At 53.2% G+C, this 23472-nt stretch overlaps 1 protein-coding gene across 1 annotated transcript; it reads right to left on the bottom strand.

The window, feature by feature from the left end:
• Positions 1–734: 734 nt before the first annotated feature.
• AMN (amnion associated transmembrane protein) lies at positions 735–22000 on the bottom strand. The gene is made up of 12 exons (XM_054635734.2): positions 21709–22000; positions 19602–19720; positions 19449–19493; positions 10114–10201; positions 8432–8667; positions 6804–6941; positions 6616–6724; positions 5495–5577; positions 4455–4641; positions 3528–3702; positions 1285–1387; positions 735–1036 (listed from the first exon to the last, which is right to left on the bottom strand). Exons 1-12 carry the CDS (start codon positions 21749–21751, stop codon positions 941–943), a joined length of 1422 nt encoding a protein of 473 aa, XP_054491709.2. The 5' UTR covers positions 21752–22000; the 3' UTR covers positions 735–940.
• Between the last annotated feature and the right edge of the window lie 1472 nt (positions 22001–23472).

Raw genomic sequence — 23472 nt, 5'->3', positions numbered from 1 at the left:
ATACATATCCATAATTTCCACCTCACCCATCAGCCCTGCTCCATAAAGATGCACTGCCTGACATTGTGAGCAGATGATGGTGTTTGACACAGGCCAGAGCTAACGAGGCCCCTCAGTGCCACTGCCCCAGTCCTCATCAGAGATGGGGTGGTGTGACTGTCCCCAGCCCTCAGTTCCTGCCTGCATCCCTCCCAGGGACCCTGGCATCAAATTTCCTTATCCTTCTACCATGAGAAGACTTTCTCACCTCGAGGAATAACAGAATAAATCCCCAAAGGTCTAAGAGGGTTTCTTACCTATCAGTCCAGGCACAGAGGGAAGGAGCAAGCTCCAGAAGCCTTCCTGGGGAGAGAATTGTTTAATCAGGACTGCACCTCACCAGCACCCAGTGGACAGGAGTGAGAGGAGGAATGGGGACCCTGAGCAGAGATCCCCAGCACTGAGCACGTTGCTGGAAAGCAAAACAACCTTCCAGGTCCTGAAGGCTCTGGGTCCTATTCTAAAATGTGTCTGAGCACTGAATTTCTGTCATGCATCCAGGGATGCTTCCTTTAACCTGCTGTGTGCCCTGGGGCAAGCCCAGCACAGTGCTGGCTAAAGCATGGGGTCCTGAGCTAGACCCCAACCTCTCTGGATACCATCTGAGACCCAAATCTCAATGTTGAACTATCTAAAAAGAACTGACACCTGCAAAATACAGTTTAAAACCCAGAAGTAACACCAGGGAGGCCATGTCCATGTGACTGAGTCCCAGCAGTGAAGGTTTGCTACGGTTTCCTTCACTGCACAGACACTTTTATTCAGGTGGGATCTGCTTCTGGCTCAAATCCCACCAGGAGTGATGTGAGGGGCTGTGAGGGGCTGTGAGGGGCTGTGAGGGCTGGAGAGGTGGTGATATCCCCAAGGGAGTGGGGTCTGCCCCCAGCATGAGTCCACACCATCAGGTCTCTGTCTCGCTTGCATCGTACAGAGGGTTGAGGTAGAAGACCTGGAGATCTTTGGATGCCACTTCTCCAAGGTCAACATCTGGAGGCTCCTGCAACAGCAAGGGAGGAAAAACAACCACTGGGGAAGAGGAACAAAACCCTTGGGCAAAACCCACCCAGGGCTGAGTCCCTGCAGCAGCCAAGAGGCCCTGAGGGAGAACAGGGATGTCCCACAAACCCCTCCTGGCCTGGGGAAAGCAGGGCCCCTCTCAGGGTAACCCCAAGAGGCTTTCAGGTGTGTCACAGCAGCCAGCAGCTCCTGCCCAGGCCCCAAGCAGCCCTGGAAGGGGTGACTCACCACGCTGAACACGGGGTTGTCAAAGCCATTGTCACTGGCTGGTGCAGGGGGCGCCGGCTCCTCCATCCTCTCCCAGGGGTGCTGCGGGCGCAGGGCAGGCAACCTGGGGAGAGCTGGGCATCAGCACCCACAGCCCTGCAGCTCCCCCAGCTGAAACCCAGCGTCCTCAAGAGGTGGATGGGAAATTATACAAGGGCAAAATGTCAGGCCGTTATTGAAATGGGATATTTGTACCCCTTCCCAGGGAAAAGCAGCTGTATCCAGCAGAAATCATTCAGCCTGGAGATCTAGGACCTGCATTCTGGAGGGAGGAGTTTGCAGAGGCAGACAACTCCAGCACAGGCTTCACTTTGGAGCAACCATTCCTTCCCTGTGGCCTAAATGAATTGCCACCTGTTCCCACTGTAATCTCAACAAGTATTAATTACTTTTATCATTACTTTTATCATTACTTTTATCACATTATAATTTTTTCATCTTAATCACCATCACTACTTGTATTATTTTCTTCATTACTTTTATCCTAAGGGTCCCAGTCACTGAGCACCCCCCTGCACTGGGCACCTGCTGCAGGTGGGCTCAGCAGCAGGTCCATGCACATCACCTCAGGAGCTCTGAGAGAGGCTCTGCCAGGCCCCTTTTGGTGGAAACAAGGGGGGCCTGCAGCAGGAGTGGGACAGGCCCTGGGCTCGTGTTCAGTTCTGTCTCCTGTAGCTACACAAAATTCCCTCCTGCTGCTGACAGAGCTGGTTTCAAAGGCCTGTCCAGCATCCAAAGAAGCTTCAGTGAAAGATAAATCATCAAGTAGCAATTATGGGTCTGGGAGTTTTATTTAGAAATTAAATGAAGGCATGGGTTTACTGCTAGGAAATATCATGTCAGCACGTGTCAAGCAGCAGGGCAAGTGTTCCTGGCCAGGGCCACTGCTGCACAGGGACAAAATCCCAGTGGAGGAGGCAAGAGGGAACAAATAACCTGACTTGTGAGCCTGTGAAACAGCAGCCCCAGCACCAGGGAGCTCAGCACCCCCTGGCAGACACAGATGCACTTTGCACGTGCAACTTTAAGCAATTCCTGGCCCCTGGTTTTCAAATGTGTCAAGTCAACCCCACTTGCTCACAGCTGGGTAGCCTGCAAAACCCTCCACAAGAAGGTGGGTGCATGTGGGAGGAGCCGAGGTTGGTGCCCAGAGCACTTGCTGTGGCACTGCTGGGATGCCCTAATCACTGCCAGCCCCATATCCAAGCTGTGAGGGAAAATGGTGATGAAGAAGGGGTATTTCTGATGAGCTCCCAGCTGTGGTGCAGTCAGGTGCACCCTCCAGCCCTCCCCTGGGACCTGCACTCTGTACTCCATGCTGTGTGAACAAGCAATGCATCAGAAGCTGCACTTGCTCTTGGATGCTCTCTCCCTTTAATGGTTATGATGCTGTGGGACAACTGTTTTGCATTATTTTGATGCATTTCCATTGAGCTGCTGGCAGGTTCAGTGCTCCCCTCCCCATCAGGGCTGCAAACTAATGGTGCCAAGGAACAGGAGATGTCACCAGGCACCATGACTAGGCTGTGCAGAGCTCAAGAGATGTCACCAGGCACCATGACTAGGCTGTGCAGAGCTCAGATGTCACCAGGAATCATGACAAGGCTGCGCAGAGCTCCAGCTGAGCTGCAGCAGCCCTGCTCCCACCCAAGCACACTGCACCCTGCCAAGAGGCAGCTCCTCCTGGCTGTGGAGGAGCATGAAGCAACAGTCCAAGAATACAGAAGTGCTTTTCAGCCACCTTACCTCCAGAAAACCATGAGGAGCAAGGACAGGTTTTAAACTGACAGAAGGCACATTTAGATTAGATATTGGGAACAAACTCTTTACTGTGAGGGCAGTGAGGCTCTGGCACAGTTTGCCCAGAGAAGCTCCATCCATCCCAGTGGATGCTCCATCCCTGGAAGTGTTCAAGGCCAGGCTGGCTGGGGCTCTCAGAAACCTGGGCTAGTGGAAGGTGTCACTGGCTATGGCAGGGGGTTGGAACTGGATGATCTTTGAGTCCTTCCAACCCAAACCATGTTGTGGTTCTATGAACAGTTATGTTGGGGGTAGCAGGGTGCCAGGGCATGCCCCTCTCCATGGGAGTTCCAAGCAGCACCGTGTGCCCCTGTGTGCCAGGCTGGAAGGACAGCCTGGGCTGGCAGCTGCTCCCAGGCAGAGGCAGCCTGAATATCTGCTGCTGGCAGAAGCCCCATCCCTACCTCAGCTTTCCCTTTCTGTAGAGAAAGAGGATCCCTCCAAGGAACAGAAGACTGAAGAGCAGCCCCATGACTGTCCCTGCTGTGATCCTGCTCACTGGGTGGCTCCCCACCTGCCCGCTGGCAGTGCTGCCAGTGGCCACTTCCATTTTGCCACTTGAAATGCCGAGAGCTTCACCTGGGAAGAAATAGGAATGAGGATTGTACAGGGCAACACATCCCCACACCCATGGCAGAGGGAGCCTTCAGCTGGGTCAGGTCCTGCCTGCCTGGCTGATCATCCTTCCCTGGGAACAGGGATGGGATTCACAGGTGGATGGACTCAATGGGGACAAGCCCCTGTGGGTCTGCCACCCACACAATGACCACCACGTCCCCTGGCTGTGACCTGTGTGCCCATCAACATCTGCCAGCTTCCACTGTCTGCCTCCACAAGCAGCACTCTGGCTGCAGAACAGCTCTGCAGACAGGGACCTGGGAGCCCTGGCAGGCACCCAGCTGGTCATGGTCAGACATGGCATGGAAGCACACCGGTATCCCAGGCTGCAGGAGGAGAATTGCCAGCAGGACAAGGGAGGTGACCCTTCCACTTTGCTCTGCCCTGCCCTGGTGAGCCACAGCTGGAGCACTGAGCCAGCCTCTTCTCAGCGGCTCCCAGTGACAGGGCAAGAGGCAATGGACAGATACTGAATATGGTAAATTCCACTTAAATACCTATATTTATCTAAGTATTTATATATAAAAAACTGGTTTACTGCAAAGATGGTCAGTTGTGGAGACAGGCTGTGGAGAGATGCTGTCAAATCTCCCTCCTTAGAGACATTCAAACCCCACTGGCCATGTGGGCTGCGGGCAGGGAATGCAAAGCTCTGGCCAGCAGTGGGTCTGGGTGCCCCTGCAGGGGATCTGCTGAGGAGGACAGGGGGTTACCGTGCTGTGCTATGTCCTGCATGATGTCTGCTGCCAGCTGCTCTGCAGAGGTGCCCGCCTGCGCTCCCGCTCTGTCATCAATCAGCACAATCTGGATGAGAGGAGCGGCGCCTCGGGACACGACGCCCAGGAAGGTCTGTGCTCTGTGCACCTTGGACATGGCCATCTGCACACCAGCGTATTTGGGCTTCCCAAAACACAAGGAGACACGTAAAGCCAGGGAGAGGGTAGGCACACATCAGTCACATCTCCAGACAGCCACGATGAGTGCAGCTGCAAGGCCCACCTGAACCCTCCTGTGAGCCCCACCACAGAGCTGCCATCCCTGTCACGGCAGTGCCACTGCATTTCCCAAAGGAGAGGCCTGTACATCCCCTCTCTCCCAGGCTGTGACCAGCACCCAGCACGCAATGAGCCCCCATGGAGGAGAGCATGCTGAGAAAGCAATTTCATGTATCACACCCATTAAAAGCTGTATGAAGACGTGTGGCTGTAAGGAGGGCAGGCAGACAGCTTTCAGCTCAGGATCAATAGAGCAATACCCTCCAGTGCAATGCAGAGCACACCTCCCTCCCCCAGCAGCCCCTGGCAAAGAGGAGGGATGTCATGTTGTGTCTGACAAGCAGCAGCATGAAGCAATGCTTTGTAGAGCATCTGAGAGCTGGCCAGTGCCAGGGAATGCCCTGCTGCAGGTTTGCACCACCCCAGCTGTGTGTGCTGAGCTCCTTGCTCCCCTCTGTTTTCCAGAGCAGCAAGCCCCGCTGCATCCTTCCCCATTGCAAGCCAGCAGCTCTTCCTGCCCTGAGCTCAGCAGATGGTGGAGCTGTGGTGGGGAGCAAGGGCCCAGCTCCCACAGCAAGAAGGCACATCCAAGAGGTCACACAGGGAGCGTGGGCCTGGCAGGGTGCTGGGGAGTGAGCTGCACCCCTGCACTGCTGGGACCACATGCCCCACACAGTCCCACAGCCATCAAGTCACCAGCAGCTGTGGCCAGTGGCTTGTGGTTTCATTAGCCCCTCCCAATCTGACAGGCTCCGTACCTGGCTCAGCAACTCTTGGACCAATTTGTCCTGGTACTTCTGCAGGTCAAAATCAGGAGTGAACTCCAGGTTAATGGTGGCCCCTGCAGCCAGAAAACAGACAGACAGACATCAAACTCACCACGTGTGGGCAGAGAGCAGCCATGGCAGCACAGCTCTGACTGCCACAATAGGCACTGGGGACCCTCTGGTACCCTGTGCAACTGATCTGGCTGGGCTCAGGGACAAACCTCCCTTGCTGGTCTTTTTGTCAGCTGGGTTTGATGAAAGGCTTTTGACTTTCCAGCATATTCAGGAGAGAAGCTTTCCCTGGAAAGTTTTCTCTTACTTATCCCTCTGGGAAGCTCCTCATGCCCCTGGTTTTGGGGCCATGAGGCAGCACTACCCTGGCTATGGGGGGAAGGCTAGGAGGGAATACCTGTGCTCCCCACACCACTGCACTGCAATCATGGAGACAAATATTTTCCTTAAAATACAATTAAGCATCTGCTGAAATTTTAAATTGTCCTAAAGACTGTAAGGGCTTATGCTTTTAGGAGCACGTTGGAGAAACATATGGTGCCATTTTAATGAATTTGGTATGACATACCAAATATTGGATGCCAAGTATCCAGGTACAGTTGTGCATGAAAAATTGCCCCTAGCAACATTTCATGCAGATTAATGGAGGAGCACCCATGCCAGAGAGAACGCTGTCAATCTGCATGCTTTTATTTTAAATGAAATTAAACAAGCTGGCTGTTGGGAAGCTGACATTACAGTGGAAAAGGTTGCATTTCCTCTGTGTGTTTTCAGCTGCATAAACTCAGCAGAGCCCTATTAGCTTGACGAGCTGTGACATCCTGACAGGATAAACCAGAAGCAGGGACAAAGGGCTGCTACTGAGAACAAGCTCCCAAAAGCCAGGAGCTCTTCAGAGAGACGTGCTGGAAGGTGGCACAATGGGATCTGCACATGGGACCCACAGATGGGACCCTTGGCAGCAGTCATACAGCAAAACTCCAGCTTACAACCAGCAGCAAGCACCCCCTGCACCCAACTTTCCCCCATGGAGCCAGAGGAAGCAGGCTGGGGCAGCTGGCATAGCAGGAAGGAGGAATAGGGCCGTGTTCCCCACTCACCACAGACCCCACAACAGTGGCCAAGGGGCTGCAGAGGGCTCTGGCACGCTGGCACTGGGCACTGCCTCCCTGGTGCCCTGAGCAGGGCTGCACAGATGCGAGGGCCATCCTAAAGGAGAGCAGGGCAGTGTCAGTCCTTGCCCCACAAACTGCACTGGAGCCCCCAAAACGGGAAAGGGAAGACTCACCAGGGTGTTTCCACAGGCACAGCCAGACTTATCAGGACAGCCAGTGCCTGTCACCTGGAGAGTGCCATTGCCATGAAACTGCAGCGGGGCAGAGGGCCCCCCCAGGTACCCAGCCCAGGATGATGGGGTGTTCAGCTCCTGTGCAGGGAAGAGCAGCAAGGCAGGTGAGTATCCCAGGACAGATCCCAGTGCTGGCCCCTGGCACCCAGCCATGCTGCTGGGACACCTGGTGTCACATCTGAAAGCCATCACTGGGGAGTCCCACTGCAGGCAGTGATGCAGCAGGAAAACCCTGCCAAAGCACCCATTCCATCTTTTCCCTTGGACCAACAGAAAAACTCTCTCAAACCAAAAACAATGACAATGAGATGGCTGGGCCTTTTCTTTTTTTGCTTTCCATCTTTCTGCCGGCTCAGAGAATTCAAGTTACCAGCTTTTCAGTACTGGGAGGAAGGGGGCTGGGTCTGAGCTGTTTTCCTTCTATCTGGGAAGAATTTCTATGTGCTTGGCATTAGCAAAGGCTGAGCTGGACTAACCAGCCTCATCCTGCCAAGTCACCGGTGATTCCCTCACCCACTCTCTTCCACAGGAAGTGTCTCCATGCTCTGGCACAACAGGTAGATTTCTCAGGCCCTGGGGTGAAAATAGTCATCACAGAGCACAGAGTAGGCTGGCTACAAAGGGATAGAGAAGCTCATAGGGTCAGTTCATAAAAAGCACCTTCTCCTTCCATCTCATCACTCAGCATCAGCCCCAGCCCTGAGGAACAGCCAGCAGTGGTCCCTGGGTGGGATGATGTGCTGTGGGGTAGTCTGAAGGATCAGCAGGACCAGCATCACTCTGAGCACCCAAGAGCATCCACCTCTGCATCCCTGGGGCTATGTGGGCCTGGCGTGAGTTCCACTGGGGCGCTGCCTTGTTCAGACTCGCCTGCACCCGCCTGGGCACCGACTGAGTCTATGACTCAAAAAGCAGCTACCTAATGCCTGGCCCCGAAATGGCAGATCCCAGCCAGCACAGCAGCAGAAATAATAAATAACTTATGAAACGCCTGCCGCATCTCCCACTCCTGGAAGGAGCCTGTGTTTACCACTGCAGCGCCTGTGATCTTCTGCTCCTCCGACCAGAAGGGACAGGGCTCGTGGGGAGCCTGATTCCCAGGCTGAGGCACAGCAGGCTGCCAGCGCTTCTATAATTATCCCTCCAATCAATTAAAGAGCAGTGCTGAAGCAAAGGTGGGAGATGATCACTGGGCCACAGGCCATGTTAAGGTCAGGGGCAGGAGGGAAGTGTCCCCAGAGGGTCCCTGAGCAGCACGGCTGCAGACACGTGCCTGGGAAGGAAGAGACCCCTGGGAGCCACAGAAGCTGCCATTTGCTGATGGTTTGACCCGTGCATATTGGCCCTTTTTAAAACATTCATAGTGAGACAGCCTGAACTCCCATACTGCAGGGAGGGAGCCTATAACAAACTGGTTGATGCAAAAAGCCATGGAGGCCATCCACAGCAGCAGCAGCAGCTCCTCATGAAGCTGCAGCCCTGCGGGTGTGCCCCATCTCCCTGTGCAGCGCTGCTCCCCCTCTCGGGGCTGTGCTGAGAAGGTGTCGAGCCAGTTTCTCCCGCCTCACCTGGCCCAAGACAGAGATGCTGCGGAGGTGAATCACGGGCTGCGCTGAGTCGGTGTTTACCCGGAAGGAGGTTTCGGGCTGGAAGATAACATCATCGTGGCGGCACGGGACGCGCTCCTCATGCACCGAGAAGATGGGCCCGCCGGGCCTGAGCTCCCCGCTGGGGAGGACATCCCGCCACAGCGTGGGGTCGAACCACGAGCGGTGCTCAGCGTCAGCAAACCTCGCTGTTCCACCTGGAAAAGGGACAGAAAAGGCTGGGCATGACCCCAAATCCAAAGCCCCAGCAGATGCATCTGGGTTGGTAAAACCTTCACCTGAAGTGAAGGATCTCACCCTGTGGGCAGGGAGCCGAGGGCTGGCCCTGGCATCCCCCTCATGGGCACCCACTGCAGGCATTTCCCAGAGCTTGGCTAAGCTTCCCAGCACTCAGGGCTGGGGTCTCAGCCCAAATCCTACATCTGCCTGCAGGCTTCCAGGCCCAGACCCCACAGGATATTTTTTCCCCGTTTTTAAAAGCTCATCCTTAAGGAGGATGTTAAGGAGGAAAACATCTGCCTGAATGCTGAGTAACAGCTAAATCTGATAAAAATGGGTATGATAATTCATGTCCCAGTTTCCCAGCAGCCTGACAGTCTGCAGAAATGTGACAGGCCCTATTCGCTGCAGCAGGTAACCCCAAAGCCAGTGCTCAATTTAACTATAAATTATTTAACCATTAACCATTTCCCTGCTGGTTAGTCTTATGCAGTGCCCTGATTCCTTCTCTCCCTTCCCGGCAGCTGAACCAATTTAGCCAGCATGCAGGTACTTAGTGACTGAATTATTTGCATTCATTTTGAAATCATGCTTTAGAGAAGTCCATTTGTGAAAGCTGTCCCAGAAACGGCAGCTGATTTCAGGGGAGCAGTGCATGGTCAGCAGGAAAAGCCCAGTGCCAAGCACAGATGCTAGAGCATCCCTGCTGAGGGGCGAAGAGCCCCAAAACAAAAAAAAATATAGGGATGAGGCTTTCAGAGTGGCTCCAGACAGTCTTAAGATACAATTCTTCCTCTGGGGAGACTGATTTAGACTTTTTCTCTCTTTTTTTTTCCCCATTCAGAGTGCAGGCACAGATGCTCTGCTTGAATATTTCCTTCCCTTGTAGAAGAACTAAGAAGTTACTGGCCACTGAAAGCATGGGGCAATTCTTAAGCACCCAAAATACACCTCCCTAGAAAATAGCTTTCAGATAAAAGCAGGCAGCAATGACACAAAGCTGCTGTCTCAGCCATGGGCTGGGGGAGGGGAGGATGCGTGTGTGGGGCCAAAGGCCAGCTTGTTGTGGTGGCCATGGTTTGGATCACCAGTGTGTAACTCCTAACTGGTTTTCTTTAGAAACACCATGGCAGAGAAAATAAGGGCTTTGATGTGGCTACATGCTTAATAGGCAGGGGAAAATACAAACAATATTTGCCTCTCTGCTACAACTTCAAAGGCTTCCCTACTATAATTACCTTTTAAGAAGACAGGTGATCTAGGAGGAAAAAACGATCTGATGTGAGGGAGGTCATCAAAGAAATGGTAAGTATTGAAGAGGAGTGATTCACTTTGCCCTGAGGCAGGACCTTTGTAGAGGTATTTGGGCTGAATTTACATGACTCATCACAGCCTGATGGGTGCCTGGTTTGGGCACAAAATACCTGAGTCACAGCCTGGATCCCAGCTGCCATCGAAAGCTGTGAAGGCTGCACCAGCTGCCAGCAGGAACTCTCCGTTCAGGGGCAGGTACTAGATGAAGGATGCAGAGTGTTACTGTCCTGCTGCCAGCCACCCAGGCTTGCTACCAAATAACACTGCTAATTGTTAGGCTGCCTATTACACTCACAGTCTCCAAGGCACTTTACAGTTATCAGGAGCTACCCTTACCGTGCCCCATGTGCTTGGAAAAGTATCAGCTCCTGGTTTTATGGATGGGGATCCTGCAATGGGGAGAGGCAGTGTGATGTTATCCTCCATAACACAGAAAAGCATTCAGAGGAGCAAGAACACGAAAAAGCAAAATAAGCTCTTTGACAGTTTCTTCTTCCTCTCATACACACTTGCAGCAGCTCAGGAATGGATTTATGCATGGCTGGTACACCAAGAAAAACCCAACCCTACTCTGCAAGTGCCAGAGGGCCCCCTCACTTAATGGGTTCCCACCTCCAGGGGCTGTGCTTGCCCCACAAAATATAAATCAGGAGCCCAGGCTATGCTTGGTACAGTGTCAGGTACTGAATTTACACTGAGCACAAGCTAAGGGAAATGCACAGTGGCATTTGGAGCAGCTTGCCATAGCCAGACTCTCTTCTTGTTGGGCAGGACATCACCAGCTGGTAGTCAGGGTCACAGCACTGACCTGGCTTCAGCCTGCAGGCCCCACCCATTGATGAACCCCAATAGGCACAGCTCTGCCATGGGAACCTTTCCAACAAAAAACTGCAGCCACCTGGGTCACCAGCCAGCACTGCTAACTCTGGGACAGACCCTGACAAATGATCAACTCAGGCAACTCACCCACAGCAAACGGGTTATTCAGCCCAGCCCATCTTATTTTATATTTAGAAATTGCAGAGGGAAAGTCATGGTTTCTTCCAATATTTTAGAGCCAGTGATGCTCAAGGCATCCTTCTCTAATTTGGTCTATCCGGTGTTTTAGCATCACTCCCAACAGCAGCTGAAAGCCCTCCAGGACTGAGTTATGCCAACATACAGGGACCTGTGCTCAGGCAGAAAAAGTTAAATGGGATTTTAAGGTTTCATCTACTTAACTGGTCTTTAAATATGTATGTAGGTTAGAGAAAGTAAGACTAATGACTGACTGCTGCATGGTGGCCATGACAGCTCTCTGTCCCTGGGCAGTCCTGCCTGAGGAAATTCAGTCCCACTCAGAGGCCACCATGGGGAAGGGATGGGGGAGGTGGACAAGGCAAAAAGCTCATCACCCTCAAACTGTAGGCGGGCACCTGTTAAGAAGTTTAGTGTCTTGTTGGTGCACTGCTTTGAAGGCCTTAGCCCTGGTGCCCCTCTCCTGGTTCAGTACCATGAGAAGCCAGGATAGAGAGCAGAGGGTGGCTGTCACCAAGACAAGTCCCACAGTGCTCCTCTGCACCATCTGCTGTGGACCCAGCAATGCCATACATTGGGCTGGACAAGAGGGGAGGACACTGGGAATAACTGAGGTTGCCAAGGGTGTGGACTCTCCCCCCAGCCAGGAAGAGGCCTTTGCCTATGGACACTGCTCCATCAGACCACAGCTTGTGTCCTGCCATCAGGTTCTCTGAATTTCTATTACTTTTGAGTAAGGAAATTTGTCCAATACCAAAGCACTGAAAAAGGCTGAAAGGTCTGCCAGGATACAAAAGGCATCATGTCCTTTAGCTGCAGATGAAAAAGCCATCAAAACATGTCTGTTTGGAGGCTCAGGACTTGGCCTGCATTCAGCTGGGTGAGGGCAATGCTACCAGCTTCAACCACAAAATGCTGTACTTCAGTTCAAGTGCCCTGGCTTGTCTTCCTGTGAGCTCAGGCAGGAGCAGGCCATGGGACAGTCAGCTGCCACCCATGCTCAGGCCAGTGCCAGCAGCACTGCCAGCCCAGTCCTTTCTTCCAGGCTGGCTGGGCCATTGCAGCCCCTGGGCACTGTCTCTTGCCTGGTTTGCAGGCTGGCCCCTGCAGCCAGCTGTGCACAGCAGGGCCAGGCAGGAAGGGTGGCCAGCTGGCTGCTGGGGCCATCTGAGCTGCTCAGCCTGGGGCTTTGGATGGGATGCAGCAGATCCTTTCACCAGCACAGGGTACCAGCTCTTCATGGCAGTCAGCTCTGAGCATCCGCACGTGCTTGGGAGGGCAAGCAGGTCTGGGTGGGCCAGCAGGACACAGCACCAGTTCTACTCAGGAGAGCTGGGAGAAATGTCTCATGCCAAATCTGTCTCATGCCAAATCTGCCCCATGCCCGCAGCGCCTGTGCTCTGGAGACATTGGCCTCTGAGCTCTCTGGACGAGATGCAGCCTCTCCAGCCACCACAGGAGATGGCCCTCCACTGCTGAGGCCAAAATCCCAGGCTGGCTGGCCTTCCAGGAAGCTGCTCATGTGGGTGTCAGTGTAGCAGGGAAATGAGAGTGAGCACACACCATGCCCCTTCACACCCTGGGATTACCCAAACACTGCAAGCACCAGCCCTGGAATTAAAATGCAACACAACACGATGCAAGACAGGACAGAGTCACCTCATCTCCACAAACATCAAGCTCAGGAAGAGCTCTGTACTTCTGCTTAGTCACAGGAATGTCTGGGGCTGGGCCCTGCAGCTATGGCTCCCTGCCCACTGAGGCAGCTGTGTTGCACATCCACCACCAGCCCTGCCTGAGATTCTCACCACTGGGCAGCATTTCAGGAGAGTCTCCATCATCCAGTGGATCTTTGTAAATAATTTGCCCTTTCTTTTTTCCTAACATAAGTTTAGCATCTCGGCTCACTGCAGAGGACAAATAGACATTCTGGTTGGGCAGTGGTTTTCTACCTTTGGGAATTTAGTATGGAAATTGCATACAGGTTGGGCCACTTTCCAAGTACATTTTGAACTGAGCAATGACAGGTACCAGTGGACCAAAGCCAAAAAGCTGGAAGTTTCATCTGCTTTCCCTTCCTCCTGCCAACATGTACTCCAGGGCCATTAATACAGTGAGTGTTTAGAGTCCCATTAGTCATTTTCCATCCCTGATACAGGTAAATCACTTATCTCCTCAGTTATCATTATCAAATGTAATGGCAACCAAAACACAGTCATCATTTTTCTTATTAAAGTCAAGGAAAAAAAAAAAAAGAGGAAACACCCCATGTGGCTCTTGGACCAGCCCCAGCATTGCACTACCAGAAGGAATCTACTCCTCCAATGCATAAGTGAAAAAGAAACTAACCTCCAAAATGTGAAATAAAAAATAGCAAAATCCTGAGAGATGGCTTTCCAATCAGGTGGTCTCTGATTGGAACCAGCCTCTGGCACATCCTTGAGTCACAAGCATCAGGCTGAGATGACTGACAGGAGCACTGTGACTGGCATGCCACCATCATCAGAAAAATGCAGCACTTGCGCTTTAACCTGGGTGAACAACACTTGTGACTGCAGCCAGGTCTTCCCCCAGCCTTGCTTTTATTTGCAACATCAATGCATTTGAATTCCTTGCTTGGATGAGATGGTGCCACCATCCCCATCACTCAACACTAAGACTGCCTGGGCACACTGAGCTCCACAGTGCTGCACCCACGGCTGCATCAGCAGGCAGGTCAGCAGCCATCAGCCCCCAGCTACATCTCCTTGCCTGGCACCCAGCCCAGGAGCAGCTCTGGCCCTGGTGCTGCTGGCCCTCCACTGAAAAACATCACTGGGATAGGATGCAGGTGGGCTATGGCTCCAACACAGACTGTTGTAACCCACCAGAAACAATAATGCACAATGGAAATCTTTTCCATTTCATCTTTCCCAGTACAACCCTGGTGGGGCAGTGGCAGCAGCAGGCAGCCGGGGCAGCAGATGGGCAGGCCCAGCCCATTCTGCCCACAGGTGAGAACAACAGGGATTTTCCCAGTGTCTGCTGGGGCTGGGGGTCTCTGCACAGCTGGTGCCTGGGTGATATCCAGCTGTTGGCTGACACCCCAAAAAGGCACAGGGCCAGGATCACCCACAGGTGAATCCCTCAGATAACTCTGGAGCATCGCCAGGGGCTCACTTGCAGCCCAGCATTTCTTGGGTTCATTACTGAGGTTTCATTTATTCACCTTCTGGTCCAGGTGAAGCTTTCACCTGCTCCCTCAGGACAGTGTCCTTCCCCTCAGCCACACAGGCCACCCCACACCCCCAGTTTGCTGCCAGAGCCAGCCTGTTCCTGCCACAGCCCTCGATCTCACAGCAGCTCATCCAGGTCCCCAGCAAGGCAGGATGACCTCCTGCCACCTCAAGACCTCTGTGTGAGAGTCACCTGGTGCTGAAGTAGCACCTTGCTGCCCAAAGACCTCCCTGCCCAGGCACATGGTCCCATGAGGAATGGGGCTTTACCTTGCCAAGGAAACCAGGCCAGAACTGCAGCCTGTATCCCCACGCTCGTGCAGGCTGGTGCAGCATGCCTGGGGCACAGCGGCTGGTGCTGCTGTCCATGGGCCCCACCAGCAGTGGTGGGGGATGCCCACAGCCCTGCTCTGACCCCAGCAATAGCTCACCCCTCTGCTTCTGACCCAGAGCAGGCAGGAGCACAGGCACAGGAGCGGCGTGCCAAGGGATATCATCATTTCAGTGTCATCCCCTGCAAGCTAACGAGGTGCTTGGCTGCTCTCCCTGCCCAGCAGCAGCAGCACAGCCGCGCTGTCATTAACGCCAGAGCCGGCTCCCCTGCTGGGTCTGCTCATCACGTTTCAGGCTGTGTTTCAGCACACGGGCTCACACAGCACCTGCCCAACCTGACCTTGCCACCACATCCCCTGGCACAGGGGTGGCCTGACACATCAGGTTCCCAACACATCACGGTCCTGCCCGTCCCTACAGAGAAGCCATAGCTCCTGGCCATGCCACACAGGTGCTGCCTAGTACAGCTCCTCCCAAACCACCCCACAGGGCCCAGTGAAAGCCATGGGAAGATAAACAACAGACCCAAAAATCCCATTAACTTCATTGCAAATGGCCAGTACAGACTTCTAGCCGAACAGGTCCCGACAGTGTACAAAAATCAGGTGTCACAGGGACATAGGAAGCCCCTTGGGTAGCTGAAGACATTGAGCTCTGGATGCAGAAGACACAAGAGAGGCTTAAAGCCATTTGCCAAATCTATTTCAGATTAGCTAAGCTCCTTTTCCTGAACTTTCCTCTACAGACAAGGTCAGAGAAAGCCAGGAAGAGGCTTGAGGTGTGGGCAGAGGGGCTGTGCCCAGCAGAGAAGGGATGGCAGACGGTCCATGGAGCAGCTTCCCAGCTAGACAGGCTCCAGCATCCGCTACAGCCCAGGATGCTGGCAAGCTGCTCTGCTCATCAGACTTTAATAACTCCTCCTGCTGGAAACCAGCCTGAAATGAGCAAATAGACTCAGAGAGATGAGTGTAAATGGCTGCTTTACCAAACTCCTTTCCTGCATGCACCTTCATTGTAAACGCTGACACAGAAAAGACTGCAGAATTCCATCTTGGAATTATGTGCTGGTACACACTCCCCTGAAATTTTTTATCTTCATCTTAGGGGAAGGAAAAATAATCCCTTTTCTGGTTGTTTCATTACCCCGCTGTCTGGGAAGAGGTGGGGGAGGGAGCACCGGTGCCTGGGACTAGCACGAACTGTGGCAATTCATTAGAGCCGGTGCCCCTGGAGAGCAATTGGCATTTCAAGATCAATCTCTGCCAGGAACCGAGCGGGAGCATCCTGCAGCAAAGCCGAGTACATTCTGCTCTCACAATTAGGCAGCTAAAAATATAAGGCTGGGGGAGGTGCCCCTGGTCAGACCCCAGTGCCACTCCAAACCCTTGCCCAGCCTTGCAGCCCCTCGTGGCGTAGGGCAGGGAGGGGTATGGACAGATGCCGCCCCACAGCAGAGCTCGGGGATGGGGCAGAGCTGGAAAGGTGACGTGAGGGCTGCTGAGTAACCCCAGCCAGTGTCCTGACCCTGGGGCCGAGCAAGGCTGCTCTGCCCATGTGAATAAACCCGACTCCTGCCACCCTGAAAATAGAAGCAGTAGCATCCATCCCTGGCCCATATGTCAGTGCTGGCCAGCTCAGGCACAAACTGCACCAGGGCTGCTGTTACTGGGGCAAACACCAGGCTCACTGGTGCAGCCATGCCCTGGCCTGGCTCCCTTTGGAAGCACAGACATAGCCAGAGGGTCCACTCCCTCTCAGGAGTCTTTTTCCCCCATCAGGAGACAAACAAAGCCAAATTCTGCCTTACCCTGGAGCACCCATGCCAGGCATCATCACCTCCATTTCCATCTTTTCTGCACATTTAGTCTCAGGCACCTCCAAAAGCTGGCTAAATACTGATCTGCATCTTTAGGCAGCTAAACACCATAGAAAATCCAGCCTAATCACAACGGTTGTGCATCAAAGCCACTTACGCTTTAAGCTGGATTTGGATTTAATGTGTGACTGAATTAGGGATTCATTTGAAACTTGAAATAACTGCTGAGCTGGGTGCTCAGTGGGTGGGCTCTGAGCAGGGAGACAGGCTCTGCACCCCAACAGCCTCCTCCCAAGAAAGCATCTCCCAGCACTTGGCTGGTGCCCACATGGGAGGGATGGGGAGGGGAGCTGGAGAGCTCACCATACAGAAGTGAGCTTTCACATAAATGTCCAGGAGAGGAGTGATGGTGACACACGAGGACTGCCTGGCACTACACTCAGCTGGGGAGTTGGGATGGGAGATCTCATGCTGTCCCTCCACCACCAGCACCAAGCATCCTCCCCTACATGTGAAACAGCAGGCACTTATCTTCATGAAAGTCACTGAGAGCCTAATCCCTCCTCAGCCATGAATTTCCTTCTATGGTACTATAGCAAACAACATTCTGCTTTTTTTTATTATTTTTGGCCAAAGGCTGTATAGCATCTCCATGGTGACTCTAAAGCTTAATGTATTCTTGCTGATTTAAAGTGATTAATGCTCCAGCGCATGTGGCTGGCAGCTGAACAGGTGCAGCCCAGCCTCCCCGCAAAAATCCTCATGACCAATTCATTTTCTAACCAGCTGGTTGCCAAATTTCATGCCATTTGCATGAGTGGCAGCCTGGCTCAGGTGGTGGGTTTCATTCCTTTTTCATCCCTAACCTTGGCAGTCCCTGTGTCACCTGGTGACAGCAGAGCATGGCAGTGAACAGGAAGGAAGTGCCTGAGCTGAAATTACAAAGAAATATTAACCACCTCACTAAGAGACATGCTGGGACAGTTCACAGGGAATGGCTGGGGCAGTGATGCTCAGAAAGAAGGTGTGAGCTGCAGTACAGGTTATAGGCAGGGCTGGCTGCTCACCTGCAGTGCAATTCAGTGCAGGAGGGGAATGGTGCCCTCACAGCCCACGTGATGCTGCATCCCCTCATGGATCCCCCTAGCAGTCCTCCCCATCTGCACAAAATTCACTGTCACCCTGGAGCCTGTGCAGCTGCCTGCCAGCAGCAGGGGCCCAGAGAAACCCCAAGGCAGCAGAGGGTCCCCAGGGGCTGCTGCCAGCACTCTGGATCCTTTGACAGGGATGAGCCAGGGGTCACTGGGGCACCCTGACCCACCCCTCAGCTGCAGTAGGAGCCATCCTCCCGAGCAGGGGGCAGGGCTATGGATGCTGGTTTGTGTTGTGCAAAGGTTGTGTGGATCTCCCTGCCCCCAGGCTGCTCAGCTCTGCTCTCCAGCTTGGCTGCAGGAGGCTCAGCAGTAATGACTGACGCTGCTCTGCAATTATGCACTTTGCAGGCCTCTGATGAAAGTACTTTAGAAATATTATACATTCATCTGTAAGTAAAATAAAATCTACTGGAGTGGTATTTTGCTCTTTTCTTCTCTGGGTAAATTCCACATCATTTATTACGTTATATTTGTACGTATTTCCCCCAGTACATTCTTTCCTTCAAAAATTCATATTTAAAATGCCATATAAATAAAGTATCTTTTCCAAATATTTGTAGAGGGATTAAATGTGGCACATGGCGTTATCAAAGCATCAAAACTATTAGTGGCATAGACAGCCTGAACAAATTACACCACATAAATTTCAAGGGCTTCTTCAAATTTAATGGCCAATAAAAAAGCAAAGCTGCCCTAAAACCAAGAGAGGAATCTCATCCACAAACTCATCAGGTCTGGAGGAGGAGGTTTTCCAAACAGGATCCAGCCCATCTCTTCCTGTCCCAGCACTGAGAGAGGGCTCACTGGTGACCCATCCCCCACTGGCAGGGTGGGACAATGAGTTTGCTTTTCCCTTTAATTCCTCCCTGTTAAATTTTACCCTCCAAGCCTCTCAATACCCTCTCAATCTCCAAGAGATTGAGAGCCCATGTTTCCATGGCTGCCTGTCAGCCTGCTCTGGGGCAGAGTTTCTCATGTGGGGCAAAACCAGGTTGCTCAGAAACCCCCTCTGAATTGAGCCCCCTCCAATCTTATATCACTCAATACACACATTTCAGCATCCTGCCCATCCTGCCACAGCAACACTGATCATACCACAGAAAAATACAAAAGCCAATGGCACTTGAAGAAAATTTCTCAAGCAACATTTTGGGATTTCCCAGAACAGTCTGTTTTCATTTCAAGATATTTTGATGTCAGCTTCACTTAGCTTCTGCCCAGGGCTGCTCTGTCAGCAATGCTGTGGGTTGGTGCTCCTCAGCCAAATACTGCTAAGCTCTCCATCACATAGAGGGGGTTTTATCCCTCCTTTGAGAAGAAAAAATCAATTTCTTTAAAATGAAATTGGATTTTGCTGTACTCTCATTCCCCCAAATAAAAACAAACAAACAACAAGCAAACAAACAAGCAACAAAACAAAACCAATCAACCAAAACAAGCAGAAATGGGCTTTTTGGTTCCATGGTACAGAGAAACCCAGGCTACTGTAGGACTCCTGTTCCTCTCCCCAGCTGAGACATCCTTGGTCTGGCTGAACCATGGAGGAAAGTGTCAAAGTCCATGGAATGACTTTAAACTGACAGAGGACAGTAGGACATTAGATATTAGGAAGAAATTCTTTACTGTCAGGGTGATGAGACACTGGCACAGGTTGCCCAGAGAAGCTGTGGATGCCCCATCCCTGGAAGTGTTCAGGGCTGGGTTGGACAGGACTTTGAGCAACCTGGCCTGCTGGAAGGTGTCCCTGCCCATGGCAGGGGGTTGGGACTGATCACCTTTAAGGTCCCTTCCAAGCCAAACCATTTTATGATTCTGTGGAGAGGGGGACAAGGGAATGTGCCACCAGGCAGAGCTCCAGGGCTGGCCCTGCCCTCGCCCACCCTTGTGCACCTATGCCCTCCATGCCTTACCATGTCTGTCAGCGCGTGGGGAGAGCCAACGAAGACTGAGACAACCTGTAAGAAAAGCAAGAATAAAGTGTGCTTTGCCCTGGCAGGTAAAGGGGATTTTGCAATGCCTGATGGTGTTTTGTGAAGACAAAAATAAATTTTAAATGTCTATACCTTGTCCTTCTCAAAGTGAACCACATCCCTGGCACAGGGGACTCTGCCTTTATCCCAGTTGGAGGCGGTTTCAAAATTGGTGTTGGGGATCCACTGCTTGTACACGGCAGCGGTGGCAGCTGGGAGGGAACAGAAAAACCAGTTTAACCCAGTCCATGAGAGGCACTAGGAGCCTGATCTGGGATGTGCTTTAGGATGGCTTGGCATTTATAGGTCATATTTGGGGATTTTCTACCCAAGAGCAGCTCCTGTGCTGTTCCAGCTGAGCAGTCACAGCCTTTCTCTACAGGGGGGATTTTTTTTTGGTTGGGTGATGGTTTTAGCCACCCAGACAGTAAGAGAAGCAAGGGACAAACACTCAGCAAGCAGACAGAAGGCAGGGAAGTGTCCTGCAGACAAAAGGTAAGAATAACATACACCTGGTAGTTAAGTAATCCTTGCAGGGGGTTCAGTTGTCACTCAGACTAATTAAACAAGTAAAGATTCTTCAGGCTTTGTTTTCCAGAAGGTACAGAGTGGGCATGCAGAGCTGTGATACCACTAAGACAGGGCAATAGAAGAAAGGGCATTTGCTGTGGGACATGTAGCACAAGTATAGGCTGGTTTCATGTGTTTGGAGCTGGAGAGGGAGGATTCAGTGATGTACTTCAGCCTGAGACATAAACATGTTAGGAAACAGGGTTCTTCCCCTTGGGGTTTCCTGGGACAGTGGCAGTCCAGCTCTTGGGGCCCCACAGAGATGAGCCTGCTGAGCAGGGACAAGACGTGGCAGATGGGGGTTTCACTCTGACCTCTCTGTTTGCACAAGCACAGCAGAGCAGCCTCCCAACCTGACATTGCCCAGGCTTGGCTGGGGGATGCATGTTCAGCTGAAGATGAATGAATCTCCAGAAGCCTGAATTCAATGGCTTCAGGCAAGTGAGTATGAGACACAGAAGAGAAAATTACCAAAAAAACCCCCTACTTTTGTAATTTTAATGGATCATCTTTTCTGTAGGAGAAGGACCCACACAATTACACAGTATGTAGAAAGCCCGTGGTGGAAGGGCTGGGGCACTGCAGAGGGAACGCGGGCCCAGCCCGGGACGGGAGGGGCTCTCAGTGACTGCAACGCTGCACAAAGCCCGGGCCCGGCTCCTCCGAGCGATGGGTGCGATGTGCCTGCAGAGGCTCTATCAGCACACAGGGATCACCTTGAGGTGCAATTTGCGCTGTTTTACTCTGCCAGGGGCTCTGCCGAGACCGCTGGCTGTAGTAGCCGTCTCCAGGTGAACAGGAAACGATGTATTTTTAACCAGAATGAAAGTCCTGGAGCCCAGGTGCGACCGCGGAGGGGCTCCCCTGCCTCACGCCGGGCTGCGGGTGCCTGAGGGAGCCCTGAGGCAGAGCGAACATACCCGTGCCGTGTTTTCCCTCAGAGAAGGAAAAAAACATTACCGGCGGTAAGAACTGCAGCCAAACAGCTGCTCGCAGTGTTGTGGGCATAAACACCTTCCTAGCTCCGAGCAGAAAAGAGCTTAAGAAGGAAAAAAAGCCCCCAGACAGCAATGGCAAATAGCTCCGTCCTTGCTGCGGTTCCCTCGTGTCCCTGCCGCCAGGAAGGTGGGCAATGGAGAGGCCGGAGCTGCAGCCGAAAAGCTCGGCCCGCCCCAGGGCACAAAGCCTCACGGCCCGGAGGCCGAGCGGGCTCACAGCGGGCCCACCCTGGACACGGCTCCCCCGGCCGCAGGTTAATCACTTTGCCCCCTGCATTCCTGCACCCTCCCCAGCCCTGGAAGTATCAGTGTGCTATTTAATCGGCCCTGTCTCCTGGGAAGCGCAGTCCTTGAACACCAAAGCTACATGCATATTCAACAGGGAGCGTGTCCTGCAGCGCAGCGCTGCTGACTTCAAATGAGAGGCTCAGCAGGCTCCGCACGGCTGTCCCAGCCTCGGTGCCTGCCTGCCTTCCCCGTGTCCGGCTGGAAATGCCGTCTCCCGTCCGCCTGTCAGCTACGCTGGGAGTGACAGAGTCCGCAGCTCTGCTCCAGGGCTGCTGGAGCACAGGCGGAGCTCGCCCCGCGGTCACCGCTGCTCGCCACGGCGGCCGGGTCCTGGCCGTACTCACCCAGGAGCTGCAGGATGCCCAGCAGGGAGAGCAGGCGCTTCATTCCGGCTGCCAGCCCTCGACTCCGCGATCCCTGCCCCGCTGGACCTTGCACCTTCCCGGGCACGTGATGGGCTCAGCCCGGGGACGCTGCAGGGAGCAGGCAGTTCACTACAATGGGAGGCAGGCTTCCCCCAGCATGAACCCCACCCTTGCTCTGTCCCAGAAGCTCAGCTCCGTTCCCAGTCTCCCGGTTTCCTTGAGACTCGTTGGGAATCTAAGACAGCCACCGAGGAAGCAGCTGGGGAGGCAGGAGCGGGGCTCCCCCAGCTTGGCTCACCAGATCTCACCCCACACTCCCCCCACCCATCCAAGTCCAGCTGGAAGGTGTCGGGGTGAACACATTGCATGCACATCCCACGCCACTGTCCCCTGCCGAACAGCAGCTACCTCCTAATTACTAATAATGGCCTACGTGTATTTTCAATTAGCTCTCTTGGAAGGGAGCAGCTCCCAGCCACGACTCGTAATTGTACTTTGGCCACCAGCTGATTTGATCATTAGTCGGCAGCGCCAGCACAGCCCCACGCTGCTGGTGTGGCGGCTGCTGGCAGCGGCACCAGCGCATGGGGATGCAGCAGGAGGGGGGACTGCAACATCCCTGTCCTCTGCCACAGCATGGAGCAGCGCTGCATGCCGGCCCAGGCCCAGGTCTTTACCAAGGGTGTGTTAGGAGCAGAACAGGGAGGGGGGAGAGCAGGGATGGTGGCAGAGGCTGATGCCAAGGAGAGAGCTGTGGGGCTCAGCTGCCCTTCAGCTGACACTGGTACCAGCATGGCAAGGGTAGAAGATTGGTGAATGCTGGGGCCAGTCTTAGAGACCAAAACTAGAGGCCAGCAGGAGACTGGAGAAGTTCTTGGAAGGGTCCTGCAGTGGAAGGGACACAGACAACAAGAAGCTCTCACCTGACATCAGCAAGGATTTAGGAGTGCAGGAGTGGGAAGCAAACCATCCCCATCCCACCATTCATGCTCCCCCTGCTTCCTAGCTTCCAACTTAGCAGACAGAGGTGCCAGGAGAGAAAGCTCCTTAGAGCTGCAGCTCTAAGCTTGGGCATCAGCCAAAACACAGTCAGCACTTTCTACACAGGGAGCTCAATGCTGAGAGATGTCCTCGAGGTTAAAGGCTCCTGCACTCTAATTACCACTCACAAATCTCTCCTAGGGGACTCTCGGGGTGAATGCTGGCTGCAGTGAGATGTCCTGTATTTTAATAGAGGGAGGAAAAATTATAAATCATGGATACTTGGCAATTAGAGCTTGGAGAAAGGACTGCAGTGAGCAGAGGGCAAGTGCATGCTTGTCTGTGGCCTCAACATCCTGCAGCACAGCCAGGATGGGAGAAACTGCTCATGGGACCCTGTGCAGAGAGCAGTGCCACAGTCCCTGAAACCCACTGGGATGTGCTCCACACCCTTCATTTTACTTTTTATACTCTGCAGCTGCTGCTTCTCAGTGCTGCTTGTGCCACCAAAGTTGATACTTGATTTTAAATGAGCTGGAACTCATCTGGCAAGCAGGCAGAGGTCAGAAATCCCCAATCTGCCTGTGAAACCCTGCTCAAGGATGGACAGTCCCTGCTCCAGCATTAGGGTAGGACAGGGCAGGGTAGAGGAATGACAGAAATTCCAGCAAAACTTATTACTGGGGCCAGAGGCTCACTGCAGCATTGCTGAATAACCCAGTCAGAATAATCCAACCCTCACCATGGGTCTCTCCCCAGGGC

Source organism: Agelaius phoeniceus, chromosome 6 (genome assembly GCF_051311805.1).
Source record: "Agelaius phoeniceus isolate bAgePho1 chromosome 6, bAgePho1.hap1, whole genome shotgun sequence".
Lineage (NCBI taxonomy): Eukaryota > Metazoa > Chordata > Aves > Passeriformes > Icteridae > Agelaius > Agelaius phoeniceus.
The sequence above is the reverse complement of the archived record's forward strand: the minus strand, read 5'-3'. Positions and strand labels throughout refer to the sequence as shown.